At 36.6% G+C, this 26,417-nt stretch overlaps 1 protein-coding gene across 6 annotated transcripts in view; it reads left to right on the forward strand.

Annotated features, from left to right (window-relative positions):
• Nucleotides 1-26,417, forward strand: part of NAALADL2 (N-acetylated alpha-linked acidic dipeptidase like 2) — a 1,263,364-nt gene that overhangs the window by 817,946 nt on the left and 419,001 nt on the right. For all 6 annotated transcript variants that reach the window (XM_077880384.1, XM_077880385.1, XM_077880381.1 and 3 more), the window contains one exon: nucleotides 14,864-15,014. In XM_077880384.1, the coding sequence (XP_077736510.1) occupies nucleotides 14,864-15,014 (151 nt within the window). The remainder of the gene's footprint in view (nucleotides 1-14,863; nucleotides 15,015-26,417) is intronic.

Genomic DNA, 26,417 nt, shown 5'->3' on the forward strand with positions numbered 1-26,417 from the left:
CTAGTTATTAAGGAATACATTGATTTTGCACATGATTTTATTAATATCTAATTGATTGGATCATGGTAAATAATAGCACCGATACAAATCTAGCTTTAATTTTATTTTTTTAAGATTTTATTTATTTATTCATGAGAAACACAGAGAAAGAGGCAGAGACACAGGCAGAGGGAGAAGCAGGCTCCATGCAGGGAGCCCAATGCAGGACTTGATCCCAGGATCCGGGGTCATGCCCTGAGCCAAGGGCAGATGCTCAACCCCTGAGCCACCCAGGCATCTCCAAATGTGGTTTTTAGAGTCTTTCCAATATTTTCTTTGTAGCAAAGTCCATGTAAAGTGAGTATTTGTGGGTGTGCGTGAGTTCTCTGAAAAATGTTAAGTTCATAAAATTTAATTACTTGATTCCTGTATATTTTAGCATTTTTGGCTTTAGAATTTGTCCAATTTTACAAGAAGTTGATCCCCTACGTAATTCTATTTTTAGAATATCATCTTGCATTCTCAATATGTTTTTATTTTGCCATTATGCTGTTTAGCACACTCAGGCATATGGAATATCCTTTATCTATTTTGCTGATTTTTAAAAATCACTCTGTAGTGTATCTTAAATCTTTATTGCTTTTATTATTATTTTTTTTCTTTATTGCTTTTAATTCAGATAATTTGTATGGCAGGCTCTATGAGGGGAGCCAATGTGGCACTGGATCCCAGGACCCTGGGGTCATGCCCTGAGCCAAAGGCAGATGCTCAACCACTGAGCCTCCCAGGCATCCCCATTATTTATCTCCCCCCCCCTATTTTTCTGATTAGATGTGTGCATCCAATTTTATTACACTCATACTTTTTTTTATTCTCTTAAACATTTTTGAGATCTAATAAAAAGTATACTGCAGGATTAATTATGCCTATTTAAAAGTCTTATGATATATCATTTCATTTATCTCACCTTATTTACTTGACCGGAAAAAAGGCAAATACTATGAGAGAAGTGGATTTAGATACAACTTCTGTCCATTGCTAGGGTGACTTCTATAAATTCCCTGACAGATGGACATTTCTCCTGCGTTAGTTCTGTCTCCTGAAGAAGTGTTCATGCTGATTTCATGGTTTGACTACTCTGATTTTTGCACTGTCTGTTCTTATAAAAATCCAGGGCTGGGGAGAGTTACTGTCTAGGACTATTCTAGAATCGTTGCTCCTTAATCCAACCTCATGTCCAAAGAACACTCTTTCTCAAGATGAGGGAGCCATTCCATTCTGAACCTTCTGGGCTTAGTCGTGGTAGGACCATTGTGGTCTGAAGCTGAGACCCTATATGAAGCTATGGGAAACCCAAAGAGGGGGGAGCATGGGATAATCTGACCTGCTCCTTGCCCAACAATATACCCTTCATTCATGTTTAGTTTATTTTTTTCCATTTTTCCTATTAGTTTAAAACCAGTGTTTCCATCTTCATTACTACAAACTGTATAACCACGGAAAAGTCATAACACCTCACTGAGCCACAGTGTTCTGAAGTCGAAAAAACAGAAACCAAATACAAATAAGATAAATAATAAGAGTGACCTTAAAAATCTCCCGGGGTGGTGTGACAATGAAATGATCTTAGTCAAGCATTTGAGAAAGTCTTTTTATTTTTATTATTTTTTTAATGATAACCCAAGTAAAAAAAAAATTACAATGAAGATTGATGGTGCTTTTATATCTCTTTTAAAATTAGGGGATCCCTGGGTGGCACAGTGGTTTGGCGCCTGCCTTTGGCCCAGGGTGTGATCCTGGAGACCCGGGATCGAATCCCACGTCGGGCTCCCGGTGCATGGAGCCTGCTTCTCTCTCTGCCTGTGTCTCTGCCTCTCTCTCTCTCTCTCTCTCTCTCTCTGTGACTATCATAAATAAATAAAAATTAAAAAAAAATAAAAATAAATAAATAAATAAAATTAAAAAAAAAGAAAAGAAAAGAAAAGTCATTTATGATGCAGGCCTGGTAAACGTACATATAGATGTTGTGAATAATAAAGCTTTCTGGCATATTCTCAAACCGTTAAGTGTCTTGAAACATATATATGGGATATGTAATCAACTGTGAGCATTAGAAAATATAATAGAATTGCAGAGGATTTGGAAGCATGTGTTTCTTTAACAATGTAAGCACTTTTTTTCTTTGTCTATGAGCAATTCAATTATTTTGTTTCTGAAATAAATTAAGTAAAGCTTATTGAGTCTGATCAGCCCTTGTTTCCAGGGAATTGCAGTTCAATTTCATTTTTAATTAGAATTGAACATTTTGGATTTCTTAGCACTGGTAAGCAGGACCCAGCAATATAACGTATGTACCTAATTTGTATTAAGTTTCTGAAATTTAGTGTTGAGAGTGAACAATATGTCTGGTTAATATTTAAACATCTCACAATGTTCCTTTGTAGAAATTTCCATTTATAAAAGCTGCTGTTCTATAACAAATTACTTTCACTTTCAAATAAACCTGTTATCGCAACATGAGCAAAACTTATTCAATTAAAAGAGAAAACAAAGTAGAGTAATTATTTACTCCCATTTGAGGTGCACAATAGCTTTTAAACATTCTAGAAATGCCTAGGAAAGGCAGATATTGGCTAAAAATCATTTTCCCTTAATATTGCTGCTTTAATGAAGTATATAGATATATTCATATGGGACAGACATTCCTATATAGGAAACCATTCTTTCATGGAAAAAGGGACTCGTTCTGATGAACCTGCATGGAAAGAAGCCATGAACCATAAAATCAGTTATGCTAATGTTTTCTCCTTTTTCAGTTTTTCACACCTGTGTGTGTGTGTGTGTGTGTGTGTTGTGCATTCAGAGGTAACCTAATGCTGCTCATCCCACTGTGGCTAGCTGAGAACTATCCCCCCAAGTTATTTTTTTTCCTTCATTTCTGTGCACTCAGGCATTAAAGTGGATATGTTCTCTGCCCAGAGGCTTGTCTTAATATAGTCCTAGGGCTGGGGGAGGTTGGCAGTGGGAGCCTCAGTCACCTGGGACATAGTACATTGAAATAATACTTTGAATTAGATTCCTAGGCATCTGTAATGAAAAATTTAGCTGGTAGACTTAACAGTTAATGTAGTTTTCAAAAGGTAAGTCAGAATCAGAATGGACCTTTGCTCTCTTATCTACTTAAAAAAAATAAACTCGGAGTGAAAACGTACGTACAGATAGTTTTTTTCAACCAAAGGGCATAGTGATTCTCAAGAAAATCAAAAGCCTTTCTGGGCCAGGGAAGTGGAAACTCTGTGACCTCGATGGGTTTGTGCTATAAAAAGGCTGTGTCAGTTTTTGCCAGGTGGAATTGTAAAGGCAACAAATCATGATCTATTAACTGCATGGTCAGGAGACATGCACTCTGCTGTTTGACAAATACAAGTCTTTCTAATTAGTGCCATTAGAAAAGACAATATGGAAATTATTTCTATTCTTATTGAATTCTCTGCAAGACCTGTGCATCAGATTTGCTCTCTTGGGGAAAAAAAAAAAAACAAAGCTGCACGTAGTCCATGTCCGCGTATGTGTAATCCTTTACCGTGCCTGGGAGTAAGAGCATCCTTCAGCTGTGTGTTTCTGGTTACTTGTCCTGTGCCTGACTGAGACCTCAGGTTTTATATAGTTAAATAAATTATTTTCAGGAGGGGTTGAGAAATTATGTCTCAGTGAAGCAGATTGTCTTTTTTTTTTTTTTTTTCCCAAATGGGAAAAATCGAACAGAAGGTTAAAAAAAATAGTGTTTCCTTGATTGTTAAAGAGATTGTAATAATCATTATCATAATTTTGAAAGATATAAACTAACATTTTAATAAAACTATAAAAATTTAAATAAACTAGGGACACCTGGGTGGCTCAGTGGTTGGGTGTCTGTCTTTGGCCCAGGGCGTGACCCCGGGGTCCTGGGATCGAGTCCCATGTCAGGCTCCCTGCATGGAGCCTGCTTCTCCCTCTGCCTGTTTCCCTGCGTCTCTCTCTCTCCCTGTGTCTCATGAATAAATAAATAAAATCTTAAAAGGAAAAAAAAACACTAATGCAATATGGGGGTGGGGATGTATGACTGGGAGGATCTTAGAATTTTTCCTTTCACATTTCCTCTAAACATACAACAAAAAAGCAAACAGCCTGGTCATAAGCGAAAGATAATGGAAGAGTAGATTTAAGTCATATGAATATTTACTTTTGGAAATAAAGCTATGAAATGTCATCATTTTTATGTCAAGAAACATTTCTTCAGGATAACTAGTTTTGGGGATTGTTTTCTTCCTTAAAATCATCCTCCATCCCAGCAAAATGCAAAGAAACTGTGTCCTTGCAGTTATCAGCTGCTGCCCCTCCTTGGCCCCTTGGTCATCACCCAAACCAGACAGTCTCACGCACCGTGTAGGCCCTTCCCCTCCGCACAGCCCTTCAGACACTTGGCCTCCTTTGAGTCCCCCGGTCAGTTTGTGGGACTGGCAGGGCGATGCCATCCCTGTTTATGGCTGAGAACATTGAAGTGTGGAGCGTCTCAGTGGCGCGCCCGGCATCCTGGTCCTCACGGCCGGGCCAGGTCAAGGCCTCTTCCTCTCAGTGCAGGCCTTTTACACCTGCCTTATGGCCTGCAAGCCACGCTGCAACCCAACAACTCATAAATTCAGATGCTTCTCCTAGAACATTATATAGCACTTGCAAGTAGGCCAAGATCTGAAGTTTTCCTATGGTGAAATGTTAAAAGTAATTTGAGTACAAGTAAAAAACAAAACAAAACAAAGTAAAAAACATAAGTAAGGTAAAAATTAGGTAAAATTAAGTAAAAAATTATTTTTGAAATTAAAAAGATGTTTAAAAGTAAATGCTATATAGTATTTTCAATATTTCTAAATTTTTAAATTTTAATATTTTTACCTGATATATATACTACTATGATACCTTAACTTAATTTTGTCAATGTTCATGTTATGATCCGTAATACTATAAATTAGGAAAGCATTGAACATCAACTACATATCTATTTTTTCCTTTATGTATAAAATTAGGAGCTCAATTTAGTATTTCTTTTATAGAACTATTTGTATAGACAGTAGAAAAAATTTTTGGATAATGATTCTTTAACAGTGAAACATCAGAATATTACTTACGTCAATAGTAATATATTGTAATCTAAGTAACATCTCATGTCAATAAATACACATAGTAATATACATAAGTAACATTACTTATGTTAATAAACCTAAGCAATGACAAATTTCTGTGATATCTTCAGAAATTACATAATTATTATTATCCATGGTTTTCTTCCTATTATGACTTTAGTTTAATGTTCTTAGTTAAGGGTAGTAGAGCATATATTAAAAATTATTATTTTGGGGGGCACATCTGGGTGGCTCAGTGGTTGCGCATCTGCCTTTGGCTCAGGGTGTGATCCTGGGGTCCTGGGATCGAGTCCCACATCGGGCACCCTGCATGGAGCCTGCTTCTCCCTCTCCTTGTGTCTCTGCCTCCTCTGTGTCTCTCATGGATAAATAAATAAAATCTTTAAAAAATATATTATTTTTTGTTCCTATTGAACATGATTTGCCTAATAAAAGCAACACCATGCCTACAGATGGAGTCCAGCAGTTGGTAATATGAGCAATTTGTTTATTCATACCAATTATATATTCTCTCCCAATATTGACTGTAAGTACTGTAATCATGTTAAAAAAAACTGATGCGTTTTCAATTCATGAATTTCCTTGACAGAGGAAAAGACCCCAGGCCACTGTGTTTTCTATCCCAGTCTGAGATCCCTCTCCTTGAAAATAATACGATTTAGGTTAATACTTGCTCATCCCCACTCTATGACTGTTTATCAGTCTGGAGCCTAGAATAACGTGCCCGTGTACCATAGGTGGACCCAGCACTTAAAGGAAAGATCAAAAACATAGAAATAAAATACAGCATTCTCTTCGATATTTTGAAGCTACAGTTGGAAAAAATGATAGCATAATTAATTTTTTAAGATTAGCCTTCTACGCGGCAAACATTACAATGGTTGTCCAGTAACTCGATTGAATTAAAAATGTTAAAGAAATTTGCGAAGTTACTTTTTTTCATGACTTAGAAGTAATATAGCGTAATGGGAAGACCAACAAGAGAATAAATCTCTCTACTCTGAATATGCTATTAGCTGTGTGGCATGATCGAGTCTTCCTTATTTCACGATTACTTCATTTGAAATGAGAATAACTTTACAGGCCACAATGAGACATTAGTTTAAGGTGAAATAAAAATGTTGTACGTGAGGATACCTTACAAAATAGATACTCTCTCCCTCCTCCCTTTCTTCCTTTCTTCCTTCCTATCTTCCTTCCTTCCTTCCTTCCTTCCTTCCTTCCTTCCTTCCTTCCTTCCTTCCTTCCTTCCTTTCTTCCCTCCTTGTTGAAGTGCAATGATAAAAGTTGAGGATTCTTTTTAGAACTTCAACAACAGGCTTAACTTTCTGCATAACTTCAGTTTTTTTCTTCACAAAAGCAGAAGGTCATTGCTTCTTATTAATCTCACTAGAATTATTTAAATAACTTTGGATACATTAAGTAAAGCAATTTGAAATCCAAGTAGAGGTGTTGAGTGAAATCAAAAAAGAATGCTGTGATTATGCCTTGGATATACTCCGTCTGATTACAGTGAATATTCCTCACCATGATAGTCTTTTTTTTTTCTTTAACAAAGGAAAAGTGAGTTTATTTCTGAAATATAACGAAGCAAACAGGAATCTTAAAATCTCTTTAATGGCATACTAACAATACAATACGTAATTAAAGGGCAAAACAACAAACCTATTAACAGGGAAAACAATCTCAAAAAGGAAGAATAACAGTAAATTTAAGCCCTGAAGTTAAAATATCTGCTTAAGGAATGATTACGTATTATACATCCAATATTTTTTATTTTTCATAAATGCCAGAGCCATGTAAATTAAATGAATCAGAATTTGCTATGAAATGCTAGGTTTGTGGTTTTGTTTTTTTTTCTAGGTTTATTTTTATTTTTCTGTTACTCTGGCCACGAATCCTTAACACATTCTGTTATAATGCATATTAATCCCCCCTGACAGTATTTTCTAAAAACCCAAGTCTTTTTAGCAATCTAAATAAACAGGCATATAATTCACACAGTATTGATTCCACTGTCCTCTCGGAAAGCAAATCACAGCAAGAGAATCTGATGTGTTTTATAAATTCACCCTTTAGCCAGTCTATTTGTCTTTGTAAAGGATGGGTGTATAATTGAAAGGAAAGGTGTGCTTTAGCAGAAAGATTGCCAGACTTGAATTTGGAAAATTCTAGTTTGATCCCTGGAATTACCACTTAGTAGTTCTGACCGTGGGTCAAGCTCTTAACCTTTCTGAATCACAATGTCAACAACCACATAGTGGGAATGGAAATGACGAATCAGATATTCTGAATGAAATTCAACAAATAACTTTGGGTACCGTGTCTGGCTCATAGGAGATGTGCAATTAGTACTTGATGATTTGACTTAAAAACGGCCTCAGAAGACTTAGATTCGGATCACAATTATTTTCACAACGTTTGGCACCTCACGTGGGCGTGTGAGTTTGCTAGGGCTGCCGTAACAAAATACCACTGGACGGTTTCAAGAGGGATTTGTTTTCTTACAGTTTTAAGGACTGAAAATTTAAGATCACGGTGTTTTTGAGTTTGGTTTATCCTAAGACCTTTGTTCTTGGCTTCTCAATTGCCTCCTTTTTGCTGTGTCCTCATATATACCTTTTCTGTATGTCCATACATTTCTGATGCATCTCTCTCTTCTTCTTATGGACATTAGTCATCCTGGATTAGAATCCATCAGTATACCCTCATTTAACCTTAATCACTTCTTTAAAGGGTCTATTTCCAAATATAGTCACATTCTGAAGTACAGAATGTTAGGACTTAAACGTACGAATTTTAGGGGAACGTAACTCAGCCCATAACACTGGGCCTTAATTTTATTTGTAAAACTAAGGACTTCTTGTTATATTTGCTCTTGTTTTCCACCTGAAGACTCAGAAAGCTTTTCTAGTCATGGAGGCCAGAGGATTGGTTCTAGGGCTCGGCCAGTGCTGTGAAGCAGCTAAATAACAGAGGAAACCACAAGCTTCCAACGTTGATTCTTGAAATTGAGTGGTAGTTGAGGACTATGCATTGCAACCCATGAAAATAAAAGGAGCAAAGCTGACATTCAAGGGGTTCAAAAGGATGAACTGATGACTTAGGAGCCTCTGTAGATGGATTAAAGTCTAGCCGTGGAAGTCACAATGAAGACACTGGAGAGGTGGATTGTTCAATTCATAACAATGCCCTCCTTCTGAAATAGGAAGAAAAAATACATTTTTATTGAAAAGTAAGAATAGAAGTCAATAAGGGAAGACGTTAAATGGCAAGAATCAGAACAGGGTCCTTTCTCTTTACGATTCCTGGCTTTGATCTCCTTTGAATGATTTTTTTCCCCCTGAATATATAAATACCAGGCAGCCACTCATATGCTGCCAATCTCTAGGCAATGAGAATATAAACCTATATTGGACCATTTTTAGGTACCAGGCTGAAAAAGTAGTTTTCAGGGAGCTTTGAGTTTTGTAAGACCTGTTCAGTAGGAATGCTGGATCCAGCCCGTGGATTTGTAGTACCATTTATTTCAGAGGCAATTGTTTGGCAACTGTTAGGACCTAGCTTTATACACCATACGCAAGGAGAAATGTATTAATATGGTTCACAGCAAGAAATATGGGATCAGTCACCCTGAAGTTCACCAAAGACATTTTATCTGCAAGACCCTGTCAACAAGACAAACTCCCATGTTCAAATCCCAGCGTGTTCGTCTCCACCACTCCTTATCTCTAACTTTTAGATAACAAAACATAAAATGAAATAGGACAAAAATCAAACCAAATTCTGCTTTAATTGAGTGTTTTTATAGAAGTTTAAGAAGAAAGCGACACATTTAGTTGAGTGTGGGGGAAGGTTTAACTTCAGAAATGAGCTGACCTAATACGTTATATTCACTTTTTGACAGATTATATATATATATATATACACAAAATGATACAAACAAAAGGTAGTGGGTGTGAAGTGTAGAGCAAAACAAATCCATGTACTCTATTTGTCCCCATATGCATTGTGTATTCATTCACCCATGGATACACTAATTTATTCATCAGCTCAACAATAGAGGAATCGTTTGCTGCCAGGTACTGGACTAGGCACTGGGCATATACAATAAAGCCGTAGCATTCCTGTCTTCAAACAGGTCCAGTGCTACTAAAAATGACCCTCAAATCCTTATGAATCCATGGAGATAAAAAAAAAAAAATACAAGACTTTATTTTGTGGACTATAACGGCTTCAAGTGATGACTCTTGTCCTAGCTGGAAGGGAGCGGACTGACACTGCACACACAAATGGAAGAGCCTCCCAGGACGACTGTTGACCCTTCTCAGTGACTAGTCCAGCGCGTGTCGTGGGCACCTCCGGTACGTTGAGGACTCTGTACCCATGAATACTTCAGTGAAGAGCGCGTTGGCTCCGCACTTCGAGATCTCTGAGCTGGATAAAAGGGTGGGAGCTCTGTGGATAGGAGGCTGGTGTAGCGATTTCTGTTTTCATGGAGACACGTTCCTAGGGCACTTTGTGTAAGTTAGGAAACGGTGCCCTTGCAGGGTGTACGGCCCGGTGGGTCAGGACAGCATACCAGCCAGGGGCCGTGGCCTGCTTGTAACACTTGAGCTCAGGACCATTTGCTTGACTCAGTTTTTATGTCTCCATTCCAATTTCTAACTGGCTCTGTTTTGTCAACTATCGTCTTAGTTTGCGAGGTGGGAGGCATGATGACAAAGAACCCCACACTTATCACATAGTACTTGAGAGGAAAAGGATAATCAAAGTTCAGTATTAGGAAATCTTAGCCTTATATTTGCGCTCTCTTTTTGTGAATTAGACCCCTAGTGTCATCATCACCCTACATTCAAGCGATCTGACGTGGGTCCTGAAAAAACAACAACTTTTGCCTGTGCTCCCAGGGATGGTCAAAAGCAGACAGCTGGGGATCCCTGGGATTGAGTCTCACGTCGGGCTCCTTGCATGGAGCCTGCTTCTCCTTCTGCTTGTGTGTCTGCCTCTCTCTCTGTGTCTCTCATGAATAAATAAAATCCTTAAAAAAAAAAAAAAAAAGCAGACAGCCCAATGACAGCTGGCTTCATTCTTTTTATATTGACTCGCCTTTGAATGCATTTTTTAAAAGTATCATCTCACCAGAATAGTAGATCTTTTGAATATTTTATTTTATTTATTTTTATTTATTTATTCATGAGAGAGAGGCAGAGACACAGGCAGAGGGAGAAGCAGGCTCCATGCAGGGAGCCCGATATGGGACTCGATCCCAGGTCTCCAGGATGATGCCCTAGGCCAAAGGCAGCGCTAAACCGCTGAGCCACCCAGCGATCCCCTCTTTTGAATATTTTAGGCAATCACTACCTCACCATGTTCAAGATACAATGCTAACAATGCAGAGGAACTTTTTTTTTTTTTTAAATCTGACTTAATATAGGCAGGCAGTCTCCTCAGTTGCCAACTTCTGTGGAAATCCAGCCATAGATAATTTCTGAAATTAAGTCACCAAAATAAGCTACTTATTTAAGAGCGTGTGGTAGCCAGCAAGGGATAGCATCGTGAACCAGGCTTGACAACATCAGAGAAGTGTACACCTGAGGTCCAACCATTACAGGCAGAGGATGGGGAAAAATGGGTAAAATCACATATAAGCCTATCTCTTCAGGGTTGTAGGGAAGTAATCAACTCTGGCAAAAGACCCTACAGTGTTAAGCTACATTGCTTAGGGGGCCCCTGGGGGACTCAGTGGTCCAGCATCTGCCTTCGGCTCAGGTAGTGATCCTGGGGTCCTGGGATCGAGTCTTCCAGGGAGCCTGCTTCTCCCTCTGCCTGTGTCTCTGTTTCTCTCATGAATAAATAAATAAAATCTTTAACAAAGATTAAAGATGCAATCTTTAAAGATTTGATGCAAACAACTGCATCACTTCATTATAAGCTGTCACGTATAGAAAAATATATATTGATTATAAAAGAAATCACAGTGTATTACCAAACATAATCAGAGGAAACAAAATATGCAATTGTATTTTATTTTTCATTATGGCAAATTCTGAGTCGCTAGGTTTCTTAAAATTTATTCAGTCAGATAGTTAATGTACTGACGTTTTTAAAAAGAGATTTTTGAAAATAATTTGACTATCCCACTAAAGCAGGGTCAACGACAACAAAAATTGCGAATTGCCACTTTCTTTTCTCGTGTCCACAGCAGACAACTCTCATAGAGCCATTTCCCACTTTTCACTGACCCTGGACTTGGCCTCAAAATGCTTCCTCAGCAGCCACTCATTGCCAGTTAATTGGGGTTAACACTTAATATGAAAACTATTCATCATTCCACTGGTTAACTGAACTTTCTGAGAGCAGGGACTTTGTCCTACTTACCTCCGTATGGCAATGCCAGCATATTACCTGCACAAAAGTGGCACTCCATATATAATAGTGAATAAGTACTCCAGGAATTGTAAAAAATTTTCACTAGCAGGTAATTTTCAAATAAAATATGCAAGTGGCCAGTTACAAGCAAAAATAAATTTAATTTCACTTTAATTAAGAAAAAAAATAGACAAGCAATTTTTGGCTAGGTTGGCTAATATTTCTGAAAAAGTTATATTTAATTCTGATGATAGAGGAAACGTATACTCAGCTATATAACTTGGTAAGAATGTAACTTATGACAGTTTTTCTGCCGGGAAAATACTTTACCAAAAATCATAAAAATAGCAGTACTTTCACTTAGAGTTTCTACCTGTGGAAATATATTTCATGAAAAAAAAATACTTGTGTAATGATTTAGCTGTAAGGAAGTTTGTTGAAGTAGGATATAAAACAATCAAATTTGTAAGAGCAACAGTCAAGGATTGTTCAAGTACCATGTTATGGCCTTTGTATATATTTTTTTGTTTCAAATTTTTATTTAAATTCTAGTTAACATCTAGCGTAATATCAGTTTCAATATTTTATGAATCACTCAGAGAATTTAGTTCTTTTTTAGTGATTTAGTGATGAGTGCCCATCACATCGCCTGCCCTCCTTAATACCCCCTCACCCATGTAGCCTGCCGCCCACCCACCTCCTTCCCTCAACCCTCAGTGTGTTCTCTATAATTGAGTCTCTTATGGTTCGCTTCCCTCTCTGTTTTTTTTCTTCTCATACGTTCATCTGTTTTGTTTCTAAATTCTGCGTATGAGTGAAATCATGTGGTGTTTCTCTGACTGACTTATTTCGCTCAGCGTGATACTCTCTAGCTCCATCCCGTCATTGCCAATGGCATGATTTCAGCCTTTCTATATTTTATTATTATGTAGCACATCCCCACATGGATATAGTACACAGCTCTTAATACTGTATAAAAGCATACTTATCAACATGGACACATATTTAGTATGTGTTTTTAAGTGGAAAAAATAGAGCTTGCAAAATTGTGGCCTTATTTTGTGAGTATATGTGAATATGTGCCTAAAGCTCTAATAAAAGGATTTAGAAACTCCAACATATTACCATTTGCTATCTCTTGACAGGAAGATAGGACTGTTGCTATTATTATTATTATTATTATTATTATTATTATTATTATTATTTTCCCTGTATCTTTTTTTCTCTAATGATCACAAGTCACTTTAGTAATATTTTTTAAAAAGTAGTTTTTAATATTTAAAAATTGCTATCTGGAGTTGTTTATATATTTTTTCTTGATATATTCTTCTGAGTAAGCAGAACATTCAAAATCATTCCATTGATTATTCTTTTTAAAAATAGAGATTTCAGCATCTAAACATTAGAAACCTTCCCTGAGGACTTCCGTGTGAGCTTTTGGAGAATCAGTCTTAAATCTGGCCCTCTTTATTGACAGAGTCTTTGCACTCTTTTCCTTTTCTCATTCCTCCCCTCTCCCTAAATTCATCTCCCTCTTCATTAAAACACTGATGGGAAAGTCATAACATATGAATCAATTGTTCTTTGCTTAGATTCTCAGGAATTTTTTTCTGATTAATAATGGAATATCTTATTTAATATAATGCATTAATAATTAATACAGATTTGTTCATAAATCAAAAATTAATATACAGAATATTTTTAAAGGATTTGAAAAAATGCCATTAATGTGATGTACTTACATCAAGTATTTTTATTTTTTCTGCATATAGCTTCTTTTATGTAAAAACCATATTATATGTACAATTATGTTTTATTTTTCCAGTAGAAGTGCATCCTGGGGCACCTGGGTGGATCAGTGGGTTGAGCATCTGGCTGTTGATTTCAGCTCAAGTCATAATTTCGGGGTCCTGGGATCAAGGCCCACACTGGGCTCTGCACGCAGTGGGGAGTCTGCTGGCAATTCCCTCCCTTTCCCTCCACCCCTCCCCACTGTATGCACACTTTCTCTCAAATAAATAAACAAATCTGTAAAATCTTTAAAACAACAACAACAAAAGAAGTATATCCTAAGTATTTTCTCAGAGTTCTCTTTTTTTTGAAGAGTAGTTGCAGTGCCAAACCAGCATCTTTTCTCATTTGTTCCTTCTTTTACCAATACCGTTGAATGCCTACTGTGCACCTGCTAAGTGCCAGTGTACACTGCTAGAGATGATAAGGATGATTCTGTCCCCATGGAGGGGCCCAGCCAGGCCCACAGCTGCCCCCTTGCTTAGTCCACTGTAAAACTCAATAAAGAAGACAAGCAGTAACAGGGGAGTGGAGGTGTTAACTAGACTCCCACAAGGAACAGCAACTGCCGACCTTACTATGTCTCCATTATTAACTCCCCCAGTGTCCCCTAAGTGCTCTTCCTCTCTCAGGGGGGATCAAATGGATTACCAAATTATGATGACTGCTTTTCACATCAGGTAAGTCACACTAAGATATGTAAGCTCTTTACCCCAGAAGTTAATTTACCAAGTTAAAATAAAAAGGACCTGAGATGCCATGTTCATCTGCTCCATCATACTTAACGCGTCATGTACGTACTGAAGAACACAGAGGAGTCTGCATTAGATACGTCTCAAGTGAAATAATCAGGAACTGTTTTCAAGGTCTTGAATGACAAAGACAGAGCAGGGACTGACCCTTCGGAAGGAGGCCCCGTGTTTCTTTCTGTCTTTCCGTTGCTGGATCTGGGAGGTATAGCTGGAGTATCCAGGGCATGGACTGGAGTGGGCTTCAGGTGCCTAGAAGGGGTCAGGATGGTGGCTCTTTGCCAGATGTGAGGAAATCTTTCAACATACCAGCAACTGGTATGACAGGCTCAGCCCTAGGAAACAATCATAAAATGCTGCAGGCGACTTTCTGCTCGAAGAGAAGGACATGACAGTGGCCAGAAGAGTTCTCCTACAGCAGAATTTCATCTTCGGTCGATCCTTTGTTAATCTTCTGAAAGTGAGACTCCAGACCTACCTAGATAATTAAAAATGAGAGGGGCAGAAATTGCACGTGTGGACAACTGAACTCAAATATAGGTGTTATAAGAATGCTGCTAAAATAATGTTGAGACAGAGGAAAAAAGAAAGTGGCCCCTCAAGGAACTCAATGACTGGGCTTGATAAATGGGAAATATGAAGCATCTGCTTATTTTAAAAGAAAAAAATATAGAGAATCATTTATTTATTTTTGGTGGGGAGTCATCTCATTTTAGTCACAGTTATCAAATGGCAAGTACTTTCAATGCACATGATAATTCTTTTAATAGTTTTTGTTTTTTCTCTTCTTTTTAGCTTTCCTTATTGGAAAAGGCTGGATTTGGTGGTGTTCTTCTATATGTTGATCCTTGTGATTTACCAAAGACTGCAAATCTTAGCTATGATGCCTTCATGGTGTCACTGAACCCAGGAGGAGACCCTTCTACGCCTGGTTATCCCAGTGTGGGTAAGTGTGTTGTTCATCTTTAATATTATTTTAAGCATTACATGTCGTAATTTAGAAGTACATATGAAATTAATCAAGGGGTGGCAAGGTCGAAGAACTCTTACCATTCTGTAGGTAAAAAATGATTTTTTTTATCTGCTCAAGTTAGAGACTACTCCAACAAGGCATAAAACGTTTTAAAAAGTTTGTAATAGATTTTTGTCTGGACCAGTTGCAGTATAATGAGCAAAAAGAAGACATATTTTATGTTATTATTGATTGACTGAAAGATAAATTACTACTGGGTGGCAGAGGCACTCCATATAGGTGGAAACCATATACAAATACCTAGAAGGATGAAGTACCTGCTGCTTTAGGGTGTCTGTAATTACTTTAAGTACAGAGTCGAGGGGTAAATACGGTCCCGTTAGGTGACCTAAGTAGTGGAAAATGATGCTGGGGCAGAATGGAGTTAATATGATCAACTCATCCGGCTCCCTCAGGGAAGGGATCTTATTGGTTTGGCCAGTCACTGGTAGCTTGAAGATGACCATCTTCGCATCAGACATCCTTCCTTCTCTCAATAGGTTGTGTTCACGTTATTGAGGGATCATGTGGCAGAGAGAAGACAACTGATTTTGGCAGGTGCTCCCTGCATCATTGAGTTTCTGTCCGATGTGTCATTGACAAGTAGTCCATTAATACAGTCTTGGCTGGGGAAGAAGCTCCGTGACCCTTCTTCCAGGGTGATAGTAACCCATTAACCATGACACTACAGTCAGTAATTAAACTAACAAAAAATTCATGTAATTATTCATGTGCCCTGCCAAAAATTTTCCCTGTTTTCTACAAAATAGCACAAAAGACTTTCTAATTATCTTGTTCAAGTCCACTTGTCCTCTGTGTACATTGACTTTACTGATTAATCAATAACTCTCCAAGAAAGAAGTAAATTGAATCAAATATGAGTTATAATTTATAAATTTTGTTAGGTCTACTGATTACTGCTTTGTCCTCTAAAGCACACTTTTAGTAATGCATTTAAGGTTTTTTCTTGAGACCTTATTGATATGTATTTCTTATAGTCTATTGTCTCATTATTAGAATTTCAGAATTAAAATTAGGAGATGTCCATCTACATCGCCAAAAATGTCAGTCCACTTGTCTCATTTGCAAATGCTCTAACTTCCCTGGGTTGTAACGCCTCAGTTTCAGGAGTCTACATATGACAGCTAACTTCTTCGTGACAAATCAATGGGCTGCAATGCTATCAAAAAGCTGCTTTATGAATATTCTGTTTAAATTGGTATATTGACCAGTTGGCAACATTTACTCAACATTTTTTTTTTTTTTTTGGCTCAGATCATTTCCTAGCTGTGGAATTCAGTAATATCTAGCGAAATGTTGGCCAGAGCTGCGAGCAATCTCAGAATGCTTTTTCCTTTCCTTCCTTTCCTTTCCTTTCCTTTCCTTTCCTTTCCTTTCCTTTCCTTTCCTTTCCTTTCCTTTCCTTTCCTTTCCCCTTCTTTCCTTTCCCCTTCTTTCCTTTCCCCTTTCCTTTCCCTTTCCTTTCTCCTTTTCTTTCCTCTTTCCTTTCTCCTTTCCTTTCCTCTTCTCTTTTCTTCCCTTCCCATCCCTTTTCTTTGAAATAATTTCAACTCACAAAAAATTTCAAATAGGATATTTAAAGAATCTGTATGACTTTATCCCAGACTTCTCTCATATTAACATCTTATATAATATAGCACTTCATTATCAAAGCCATAAAATTAACATTGATACAGTGCCGTTAACCAATTGTAGACTTTATTCAGATTTCTCCAATTCTACCCACCCCCCCTCTTCTGATCCAGCATCCAATCTGGAATTCCATGCTGCATTTAGTTGTCTTGTTTACTTAATCCTCTTCAGCCTGAAATAGTCCCTCAGTCTCTCTTTTATTCTCTTGACCCTTTGGAGAATACTCGCAGTTTAGTTTGTAGAATATCTCAGTTGAGCTTGTCCAATATTTTCTAATGATTCGACTGTGGCTATCAATTTTTGGCAGGGATACTGCAGAAGAGATGGTGCGCCCTTCTCAGTGCCTTCTATGAGGAGGTACGTCACGGGCACGGGTCATTTCTCATGATGCTAGCTTGTAGCTTTCAGGTATGGTGCTGTCTGCTAGTTTTCTCTACCGTGTAGGTATTCTTTTTTTCCCCTTTGTAATTAACGGGCATCTTCTAGGAAGATATATGAGGCTACCTAAATATCCTCTTTCTTATCTTACTTTTCCTCATAAATAATAGCATTCATCAATAGTTCTTTTTCGTTTCAATTATTTCTGTGATATTTGCCAGGTCCTGATTTTTCTCTTTCCATTATTCCTTTAGAATCCTGCTTAAAGAAACATTTTTATAATATGAGTAGTCATGCTCCCTGCCTACCTTCTTTAGCAACAGTGAAATGACTAACCATTTTGAACAAAATTGCAGGCCAGAATTCTTAGACTCAATTACAAAATATCACTGCAATAAATAACATTATTTACTGTATTACTAATGTAGTCATAGAGGACTCACATGGGAAATTCCTTTACAAATATCATGCCAGTGTGTGGGGGTCGGTGGGGGGAGGATGTCTCCAAAATACACAGAAAAGGAAAAGATTCAATTCATTGTATTTCTCATTTTGTCCTGGTTGCTAAGAATCTCTGGTTAAGTGTAGTGACTTATACCACTGGTTTCTGATTCATTTATCCCTCCCTCTTGCAATTATCTTAAGATCTCTGTGTCTTATGGTTTTATTCACATAAAAAAATAATGCAATCCTCAGTTTTGTGGACAGAGAATAAGGAGGAGAAGGCAGGTTGTGAATTGTAAATAAAAACTACAAGTAATAAATTGTTCAAAGTGAATAATAGTATCTGGCTTCATACCCTACAATACTGTTAGGTAAATGATTATTAGAGGAATTAATATAAAATTACCACTTTTTCCATTTTTAGGAACTCTTGTTCTATTAATTAATCTAAGGATGATTAAGCTCTAAAGAAGGGTATAGAATAATACAAGTCCAAGTAGATAGTTTTGTTTTTTTTTAAATATGTACATAATAAACAGAAGAGCGTAACAAACTTTCCATATGCTTCATTGATTATCTACAATTCTCCTATTTTTGTGTTGTCTGTACATCTCTTCATACCCCACAGCACCACTTGTTTTTATGGAAAAAAAAAACATATAAATTGAAATGCACACATCTTAACCAACAAAAGGATATACCTGTGTAATCTCTGTGCCTATTTAGCGATACTACATTTTTATCACCTTGGAAAGTTCAGAGCCAGTGCCCATCGCCAGCGCTTGCTAACTACCAGTCTCACTTTTACCATAGTACAGAATTTTGGCACTTCATGCAAACGGAAACCTGATGTATGCATAATAACATGTGCAGGTTCTTTTGCTTAGTATAATGTCTTTGATGTTTCTTCACACTTGCACGTAACAGTTTGTTGGGAAGTATACCACAATTTCTGCATTGGTTCACCTTGGTATCTCTCAAATAAGCATGCCAAGGCACTCTTCCACAACACATGATCCAAATGGATTGTTCGAATAAGACAAGGGAAGGAACTTCCTATAAGATAGTTATGCTCAGTATGTCTCGTTGCCTACCTAAAAAGGTCTTGATTATTATAGAATCAGAGCAAAGAGTAAAAAAGGTATTTTTTTTTAAATCCTTTCCTCCTATAACACAGAAAATAATGTCTTCTCATCTTTTTAACAAAAACAAGGCTTCAGTTCATTTGGCATATTAATCATTCTGAACCTTATTTCTTTTTACCTTAAAAATAATTATACTAATATAACATACACATTGAGATAGATAGATGATAGATATAGATAGATAGATGATAGATGATAGATAGATAGATAGATAGATAGATAGATAGATAGATAGATGATAGACAGTCAGACATAGGTCCAGATCTTACAAGACTATAAGGAAATGCAGTATCTCAAACTTTGTCCCAGACCCTAGTAGGAGTTCTGAGGATGGGGCCCAACCATCTGTATTCCAACAAACTCCCAGGTGATTCTGATGCAAATGAATTTTGAGACCTACTGAGCTAGAGAACTTTATGCTTTATTTCCAAACATTAGTTGGGCCACTAGGACGACTGATCTAAGCTTTATGACCTCATGTTGCTGTTCTTTCAACATTATATATTGCAGCCTTTCATTTTCCCTGCCTCCATGTCAATCAGGACTGAGGAATATTTGTGTTCTGCAGCCTGGACCCTATTTTTATACTCCATTAGCTCTCAGAAAATATTGGTTGAGTGAGAAACCTGTTTCTTTAACATGACTACTGGTCTTTGATGATTCTGACCTTGGGCTATACCCTGATTTTAATTAACCTAATTAAAACTAAAAAAAAAAAAAATATTGTGTATAAGCATATACCTCTGATGGGTTTGTTTACAAAATACCTGGTTTTTCTCCTTAAATTCTTTCACACCTATTCAACCATTCAGAACAGCCAAAATGCTGCTTACAATATTAATATGTGAAAAATCTAATCTATTCTCTTAATTCTTTTGATAATTTATCAAATATGTCAAAGATTAAATGTCCAAGATATCAGACTTGATCGTAATTACTTCCACCAACTTGCTACAAGTATTTCAGCTACGTTAAACCGTGGGCTAGGCAAACCTCATTCCCTAGAACCATCTAATTTTAGAATTCCAAGAGATTTTATGGTTCCTGTAAGGTTCATATAGTTTTGAGGCACAAAACCTGGATCAGGTTAGGTGGAGGCTCATGTAAATGAGGCATACAAACTGACATTCACAGTAACTGCTCATAATTATAACAGCAGTGATCAGTTATAATCAAAGATATGCTTAGCTTCAAATCATTAATTGGTTTTGCTCAAAGCGAAGAGGGATTCAGAAAGCTGTGGGTGAGAATAAGTACAGGGAGGTGAGAAATGGACACCTTTGAGAAGCCTATCAGTTAGTCTGTGTTGGAACATGGAAAAGAAAACCCTTCCCCAATTTCTAAGCTTCAGATTGTCTCACCACCAGACTAGAAATAGTATTAGCAATTAGAAGTCCTTTTCTTTCCATATTATTATTATTATTTTTTAATCATTTATCTTCCAAAACCTCTGCTGGCTAAAGAGTTTATTTTCATTTTACTACCATCTCCAGGTAACTGCCTATCTCATCTATGAACAACTCGTTAATTGAAATCCAAATTTCTTTTATGTTGACTTAGACTTAATCCTCCTTGTGCCCAATTTCCCGACATCCATCCTCATTCAAAGTTTTGTGTATATGTCCCTCTCTCTGTTGCAATCCCGTCTCCTGCCCGTGCCGCCCTTACCCCCAACACCCCGCCCTCTTTTTCTTTGTTTTATATTCTGGAGAGGAAAGTGGTTTCAGTGGTTTTACTCTAGTGAAGTGTATCAAACGACACACTTTATTTAATATTCCCAGTGTTACAATTCAGTGGATCCGCGTGTTTACCCGCTGTCTGTTCAACATCACTCCTGCCAAACAAAACCACTCAAAGAATAAAGAATATCACTGTAATTTGTGACAAGTCTTCTCCACGTGTTCTTGGTCCAGTTACCTGGACAAATGTTGAAAGACTGACTTGACTTGGCACTAAATCAACTGAGACCATGTTGAACTATTCCCTGACTAGAACAGTGGGAAATATGAATATGTGCCTAGTTGTCAAGACAGTGTTAGATATTCACAGCTTGAAATGCCTTGTCACTTTGTTGGGGAAAAAAAAATAAGGTGCCTGTATTTTTGTTATTTTACTCCAACTGGTGGTTCTTGTATGTGTCCTGAAGGCTTGAGATTTACATGAAATATTGTCCAAATTAGTTCTAAGAACCATTTGAAGAGTGGCTCATAGTGAAGCGGATTTTCAGTACATTTAATTTGCATTATGTTGAGAAGAGAGGTTGTTTACATTCAAACTGCTCCTTTCAAAAACCTAATTTTTTTTGGAAAAATAATCATAGTTACCTAAGTTTTCTTGGTCCCAAAAATTTTATATGGGAAACTTATAATTGATGGCTGAAATGTCTAAGGTTACAGGCCTTTTAGAGAATATTTTTGAATTATTATTGTTCATAGACAGTATATGTGCCACATAGTTTATTAGGCAGAATGTTCTTATTACTGTACTCGGAAGTCTCTATTTTAAACTAAACACTTGCTCTATCAATGGAGACAATCAGTTGTTTAAGAATCGAAGTTTCCACAAAAGTCTATGGGGATTCTAAGAAGATGATAAAATCTACTGTTTGGGAAAAATGATTTATCAGTAAATTGCCATCTCAATGAAGATAAGAAGCTAAATGAAACTATAGAAAAATTAATTTTACTTTTTTAAAAAGATTTTATTTCTATGAGAGAGACAGAGATAACAAGTAAGATAACAATTAGGGAGGAGAGGGAGAAGCAGGCTCCCCACTGAGCAGGGAGCCCGATGTGGGGCTCCATCCCAGGACCCATGGCCTGAGCTTAACTGACTGAGCTATCCAGGTGCCATAATTTTCCATTTTTATAGGATTTTGTATGCTTTATCTTAAATCTTTCAACAGGATAGTTTTTGCTGTCCCTTTCTTGATAAGTAAATTGATCCTTAGAAAAACTGAGCTTTAACCAAAGATGTCAGGCTAGTATAACCAGCACTTAAATCCCGAGTAACCTAACTTCTAACCAAATGAGGGTTCGTTCCAGTAATACTATTTTGCATCAGCCATAAAATTTACGTAAATGAGATTTATGAAAAAAAGAGTTGTATTTAGTGTGACATCATCATCATCAAATGATTAAGTTTGATGTTAAAGAATGTGTGGCTTTGTTTCTTTCCCCCCTACTTTTGACACCTGGTTAAGTGTAATGTTGAAAGTGAAATATAAAATACTGCAGTAAAATTATAAAACTTGCCTGCAGGTTTAGACTGTATCAATATGACATCAGACCGAATTTGGATTGAATTATATGCAATCGCCAATATCCTTACAGAGTATTGTTTTCTACTCTTATCTACAAAAATACAATAATTATAAAAGAAATTATTATTAAAGAAATAAATTGAACAATTAACTAACCAAAGTATATGAAAAAAACAGTAGCAACAAAAGACCTTGTTTTATTTTTTTTTTCAATCACAACATGATATAGATTATTTTAGTGGAATATATTCAAAACCTGTCATTTCCCCAACTTTATTAACCTTCTTCTTTAATAGCTTTAAATGCTATAAAATACAGCCAGCCATCTGAGTATCTTTCTCAAAATACAAATTGTTGTAATCATGGGTACAACCCACTTTTTCAAGGTACTAGAAAGCAGAACATATCAGCTGAAATTGCATAAAAGAGCAGGCATATGCCTGAGAAATAATAAATCATGCTGAACAACACAATTTTTTAAAGGATTTCTTTATTGGGGCACCTGGATGGCACAGTGGTTAATTGACTGACTCTTGGTTTGGGCTCAGGTCCTGATCTCAGAGTTGTGAGATGGAGCCCAACTCTCCGTGCTCAGCGGGGATTCTGTTTAAGAGTTTCTCTCCCTCTGCCCTTCCCCCCATCCTCTCTCTTTCTCTCTAATAAATGAAAAGATCATCTTTTTTTTTAAAAAGATCTATTTATTTGAGAGAGAGAGTGGAGGCATGAGCAGGGAAAGGGGCAAAAGGAGGGGGAGAGACAGGATTGTCTGCGCTGGTTGTGGAGCCCCACACAGGGCTCCATCCTAGGACCCTAAAGTCGTAAGCCAAGTTGAAGTTGAGGATTTAACAGACTGAGCCATCCAGACTCTCCCACAATGCAGTTAACTTTACTTTTCCCAGCCAGTTCTCATACTTTCTTATCCGTTGTGTTCTGGACCAAAAACTATAGAATAGCAGGAGGTCTTACCGTTGACACTCTTAAGCTACCTTAGAGAAAATATCATTAATGGAACTAATGTCAGACATAAACTTAAAAAAAAAATTCAATATAGTCTGTTTCATATTCACTATTGAATGATAAAGACAATATAAAAATAATATTAATCTTTTTTTAAATTTCTGTACTATTTATTATGAAGAGCAAATTTTCAACACGTGGCAAATTGCACTATGTTGTTTATCAGACAGGATTTCCATAGACTTAAATGTTAAGTCTCAGTGTTTTAAGAAGTCGATTTCCAAATCAGCAACTATAGTCAACCCTAAAGTGTCCTTTGTTGATGCCTTTCAGAAAATAGGGCACGGTTGTCTGTTCATTTCTTTTCTTTTCTAGCTAGTGGTGGAAAATAATCCATATTATGCCATAAAGCAGTCTGATATTAATACTTAATTATATAGTGGCTGCAGAGATACTTTCTATATCCACGGTAAATGTGACACTCTTGCTTAATTATCTAAATAGGTCAAGGTAATTATGGCTTTCACTAATTTCTTTTTATTTTTTTTTCCCATTTTTTGGCTTTATTGGAGTATATCTGACAAAAGTACAGTATATTGGAGGTACACAGTTTGATGAGTCAATACCCTATAGACTGTGAAGGATTCCCACATTCCTCACCTAACATATTTAGTTATCGTCTTTTTAAAAAATTTTTTTTTTCATGAGAATACTTAGCTATTACCGTCATAGCAAATTTCAACAATAAAATACAATATCGTCAACTACAGTCACCATGTTATACATTAGATCTTCAGCCATTAGTCTTCCTTTAATTGAAAGTTTGTACATCTTTTCCAGACTCTCCCTATTTCTCTCACTTCCCAGGCCCTGGCAACCATCATTCTAGTCTGTTTCTATAAGTTCAACTTTTCTTTCTTTATTCTCTCTCTCTCTCTCTCTTTTTTTTTTTTTTTTTTTTTTTTTTTTACTCCACATATAAATGATACCATGCAGTATCTGTCTTTCCTCGTCTGGCTTATTTCATTTAGTCAAATGCCCTCCAGTTTCATCTAATGTGTTGCAAATGGCAGGATTTCTTTATTTTTCAAGGCTAAATAATAACCGTCACGTATGTGTACCACGATTTCTTTGTTCATTCCTCCTTTGTCGGGCATATAGGTGGTTTTCACACTTTGGCCATTGGGATTAATGCTGCAATAAACAGAGGAATATAGATATCTTATTGAGAGTGATTCCATTGCCTTTCAATAGAGGTAAGATCGCTTGGTCATACGGTAGCTCTAGTTTTCTTTTGCTGAGGAACCTCCATACTGTTTTCTCTACTGGCTGTACTGGTTCCCAGTCCCACCAACAGCACACAAGGGCTTCCTCTACATCCTCTACATCCTACCAGCATCTGTGTCTTTCACTTTTTAATAATAGACATCCTAACAGGTGTGAGGTGGTATCTCATTGTGGTTTTGATATGCGTCTCCTGGATGATTAGTGAGTGATGTTGAGCGCCTTTTCATGTACCTACTAGACATTTGTATATAGTCTTCTGAAAAATGTTTATCCGGGTCCTTTACCCACTTTTCAATAGGGTTCGTTCGTTCTTTCTTTCTTTCTTTCTTTCTTTCTTTCTTTCTTTCTTTCTTTCTTCTTTCTTTCTTTCTTTCTTTCTTTCTTTCTTTCTTTCTTTCTTTCTTTCTTTCTTCTTTCTTCTTCTTTCTTCTTTCATAAATTATATGAGTTCCTTCTATATTTTGGATACTAACCCTTATCTGATAAGTGATTTGCAAAGATCTCTCCCCATTCCATAGGTTGCCTTCTCATTTTGTTGGTTGTTTCATTTGCTGTGCAGAACTTTATAGTTTGAGGTAGTCCCAATTATTTATATATATATATATATATATATATATATATATATATATATATATCCTTGCTTTTGGTGCAAATCCAACGTATCATTGCTAATAACCAATGTAAAGGGCTTGCCACCTATATTTTCTTGAAGGAGTTGTACGACTTCTTGTCTCATGTTCAAATCTTTAACCCACTTTAAGTTGATTTGAATGCCATAGGATAGGGGTCCAGCTTTATTCTTTTGCATGTAGCTGTCTAATTTTCCCAACACCACTTACTAAGGAGGCTATCCATTTCCCATTGTTTATTTTGGCTCCTTTGTCCATAATTAATTATCCACGTATGCATGGGTTTATTTATGGGCACTCTAGTTTTTTTCTGTTATTTGGTGCACCTGTTTTTGCCAATACCATACTGTAATATGGTTTCCAATTGGAAAGCATCTGCCTCCACCTTTGTTCCCTCTTTTCAAGATTGCTTTGGCTATTTGGAATCTCTTATAGTTCCATACCAAGTTTAGGATTGTTTGTTCTAGGGCAGCCTGGGTGGCTCAGTGGTTTAGTGTGGCCTCCAGTCCAGGGTGTAATCCTGGAGACCTGGCATCAAGTCCCATGTCGGGCTCCCTGCATGGAGCCTGCTTCTCCCTCTGCCTGTGTCTCTGCCTCTCTCTCTGTGTCTCTGATGAATAAATAAATAAAATCTTTAAAATTATTTTAAAAAATAAAAAAATAAAAAAAAGGATTGTTCTAGTTCTGTGAAAAATGCTATTAAAGTGTTTTAGAGATTACATTAATCTATAGATCTGTTTTGGTATTATGGAAATCTTAATATTAATTCTTCTAACCCAAGAACATGGGATATCCTCAAATTTATTTGCCTGTTTTTTTTGTTTTTTTGTTTTTTCAATTTCTTTCAAAGCAAGGACTTACAGTTTTCACTGTATAGATATTTCACCTTTTTGGATAAATTTATTCCTAAATAATTTATTCTTTTTGATACTATTATAAATGTAATTATTTTCTTATTTTCTCTTTCCAGTAGTTCATTGTTAGTGTACAGAAAGGTAAATGATTTTTATATATTCATTTTGTGTTCTGCAACATTACTAAATTTGTTTATTCTAACAGATTTTTGGTGGAGCCTTTAGGTTATTGTCTTTCATCACTTACTCCTTTCTGATTTGGATTTTTATTTGACTTTCTTTCCTAATTGCTCTGGCCAGGATTTCTAGGACAGTGTTGAATTAAAGTGGTAATCTTATTCCTGATCTTAAGGAAAATCTTTCAATTTTGGCTTTTCCCTGTTGAGAATGATTAGCTGTGGGCTTGTCACACATGGTCTTTATTATTTTGAGGTACTTTCCCTCTATACTCACTTTGTTGAAAGTCTTCATCATAAGTGAATGGTTGAATTTTGTCAAATGCTCTCCCTGTATCTATTGAGATCATATGATTTTTTATCCTTCATTCTGTAATCTGGGATATTCCACTAATGTTGAACATCTTTGTATCCCAGGAATAATTCCCACTTACTTTATCATAGCATATAATCCATTTAATGTTCTGTTGAAATCTGTTATTTTCTTTCTTTCTTCTTTCTTTCTTTCTTTCTTTCTTTCTTTCTTTCTTTCTTTCTTTCTTTCTTTCTTTC

The sequence above is a fragment of the Canis aureus genome, chromosome 31 (genome assembly GCF_053574225.1).
Source record: "Canis aureus isolate CA01 chromosome 31, VMU_Caureus_v.1.0, whole genome shotgun sequence".
Lineage (NCBI taxonomy): Eukaryota > Metazoa > Chordata > Mammalia > Carnivora > Canidae > Canis > Canis aureus.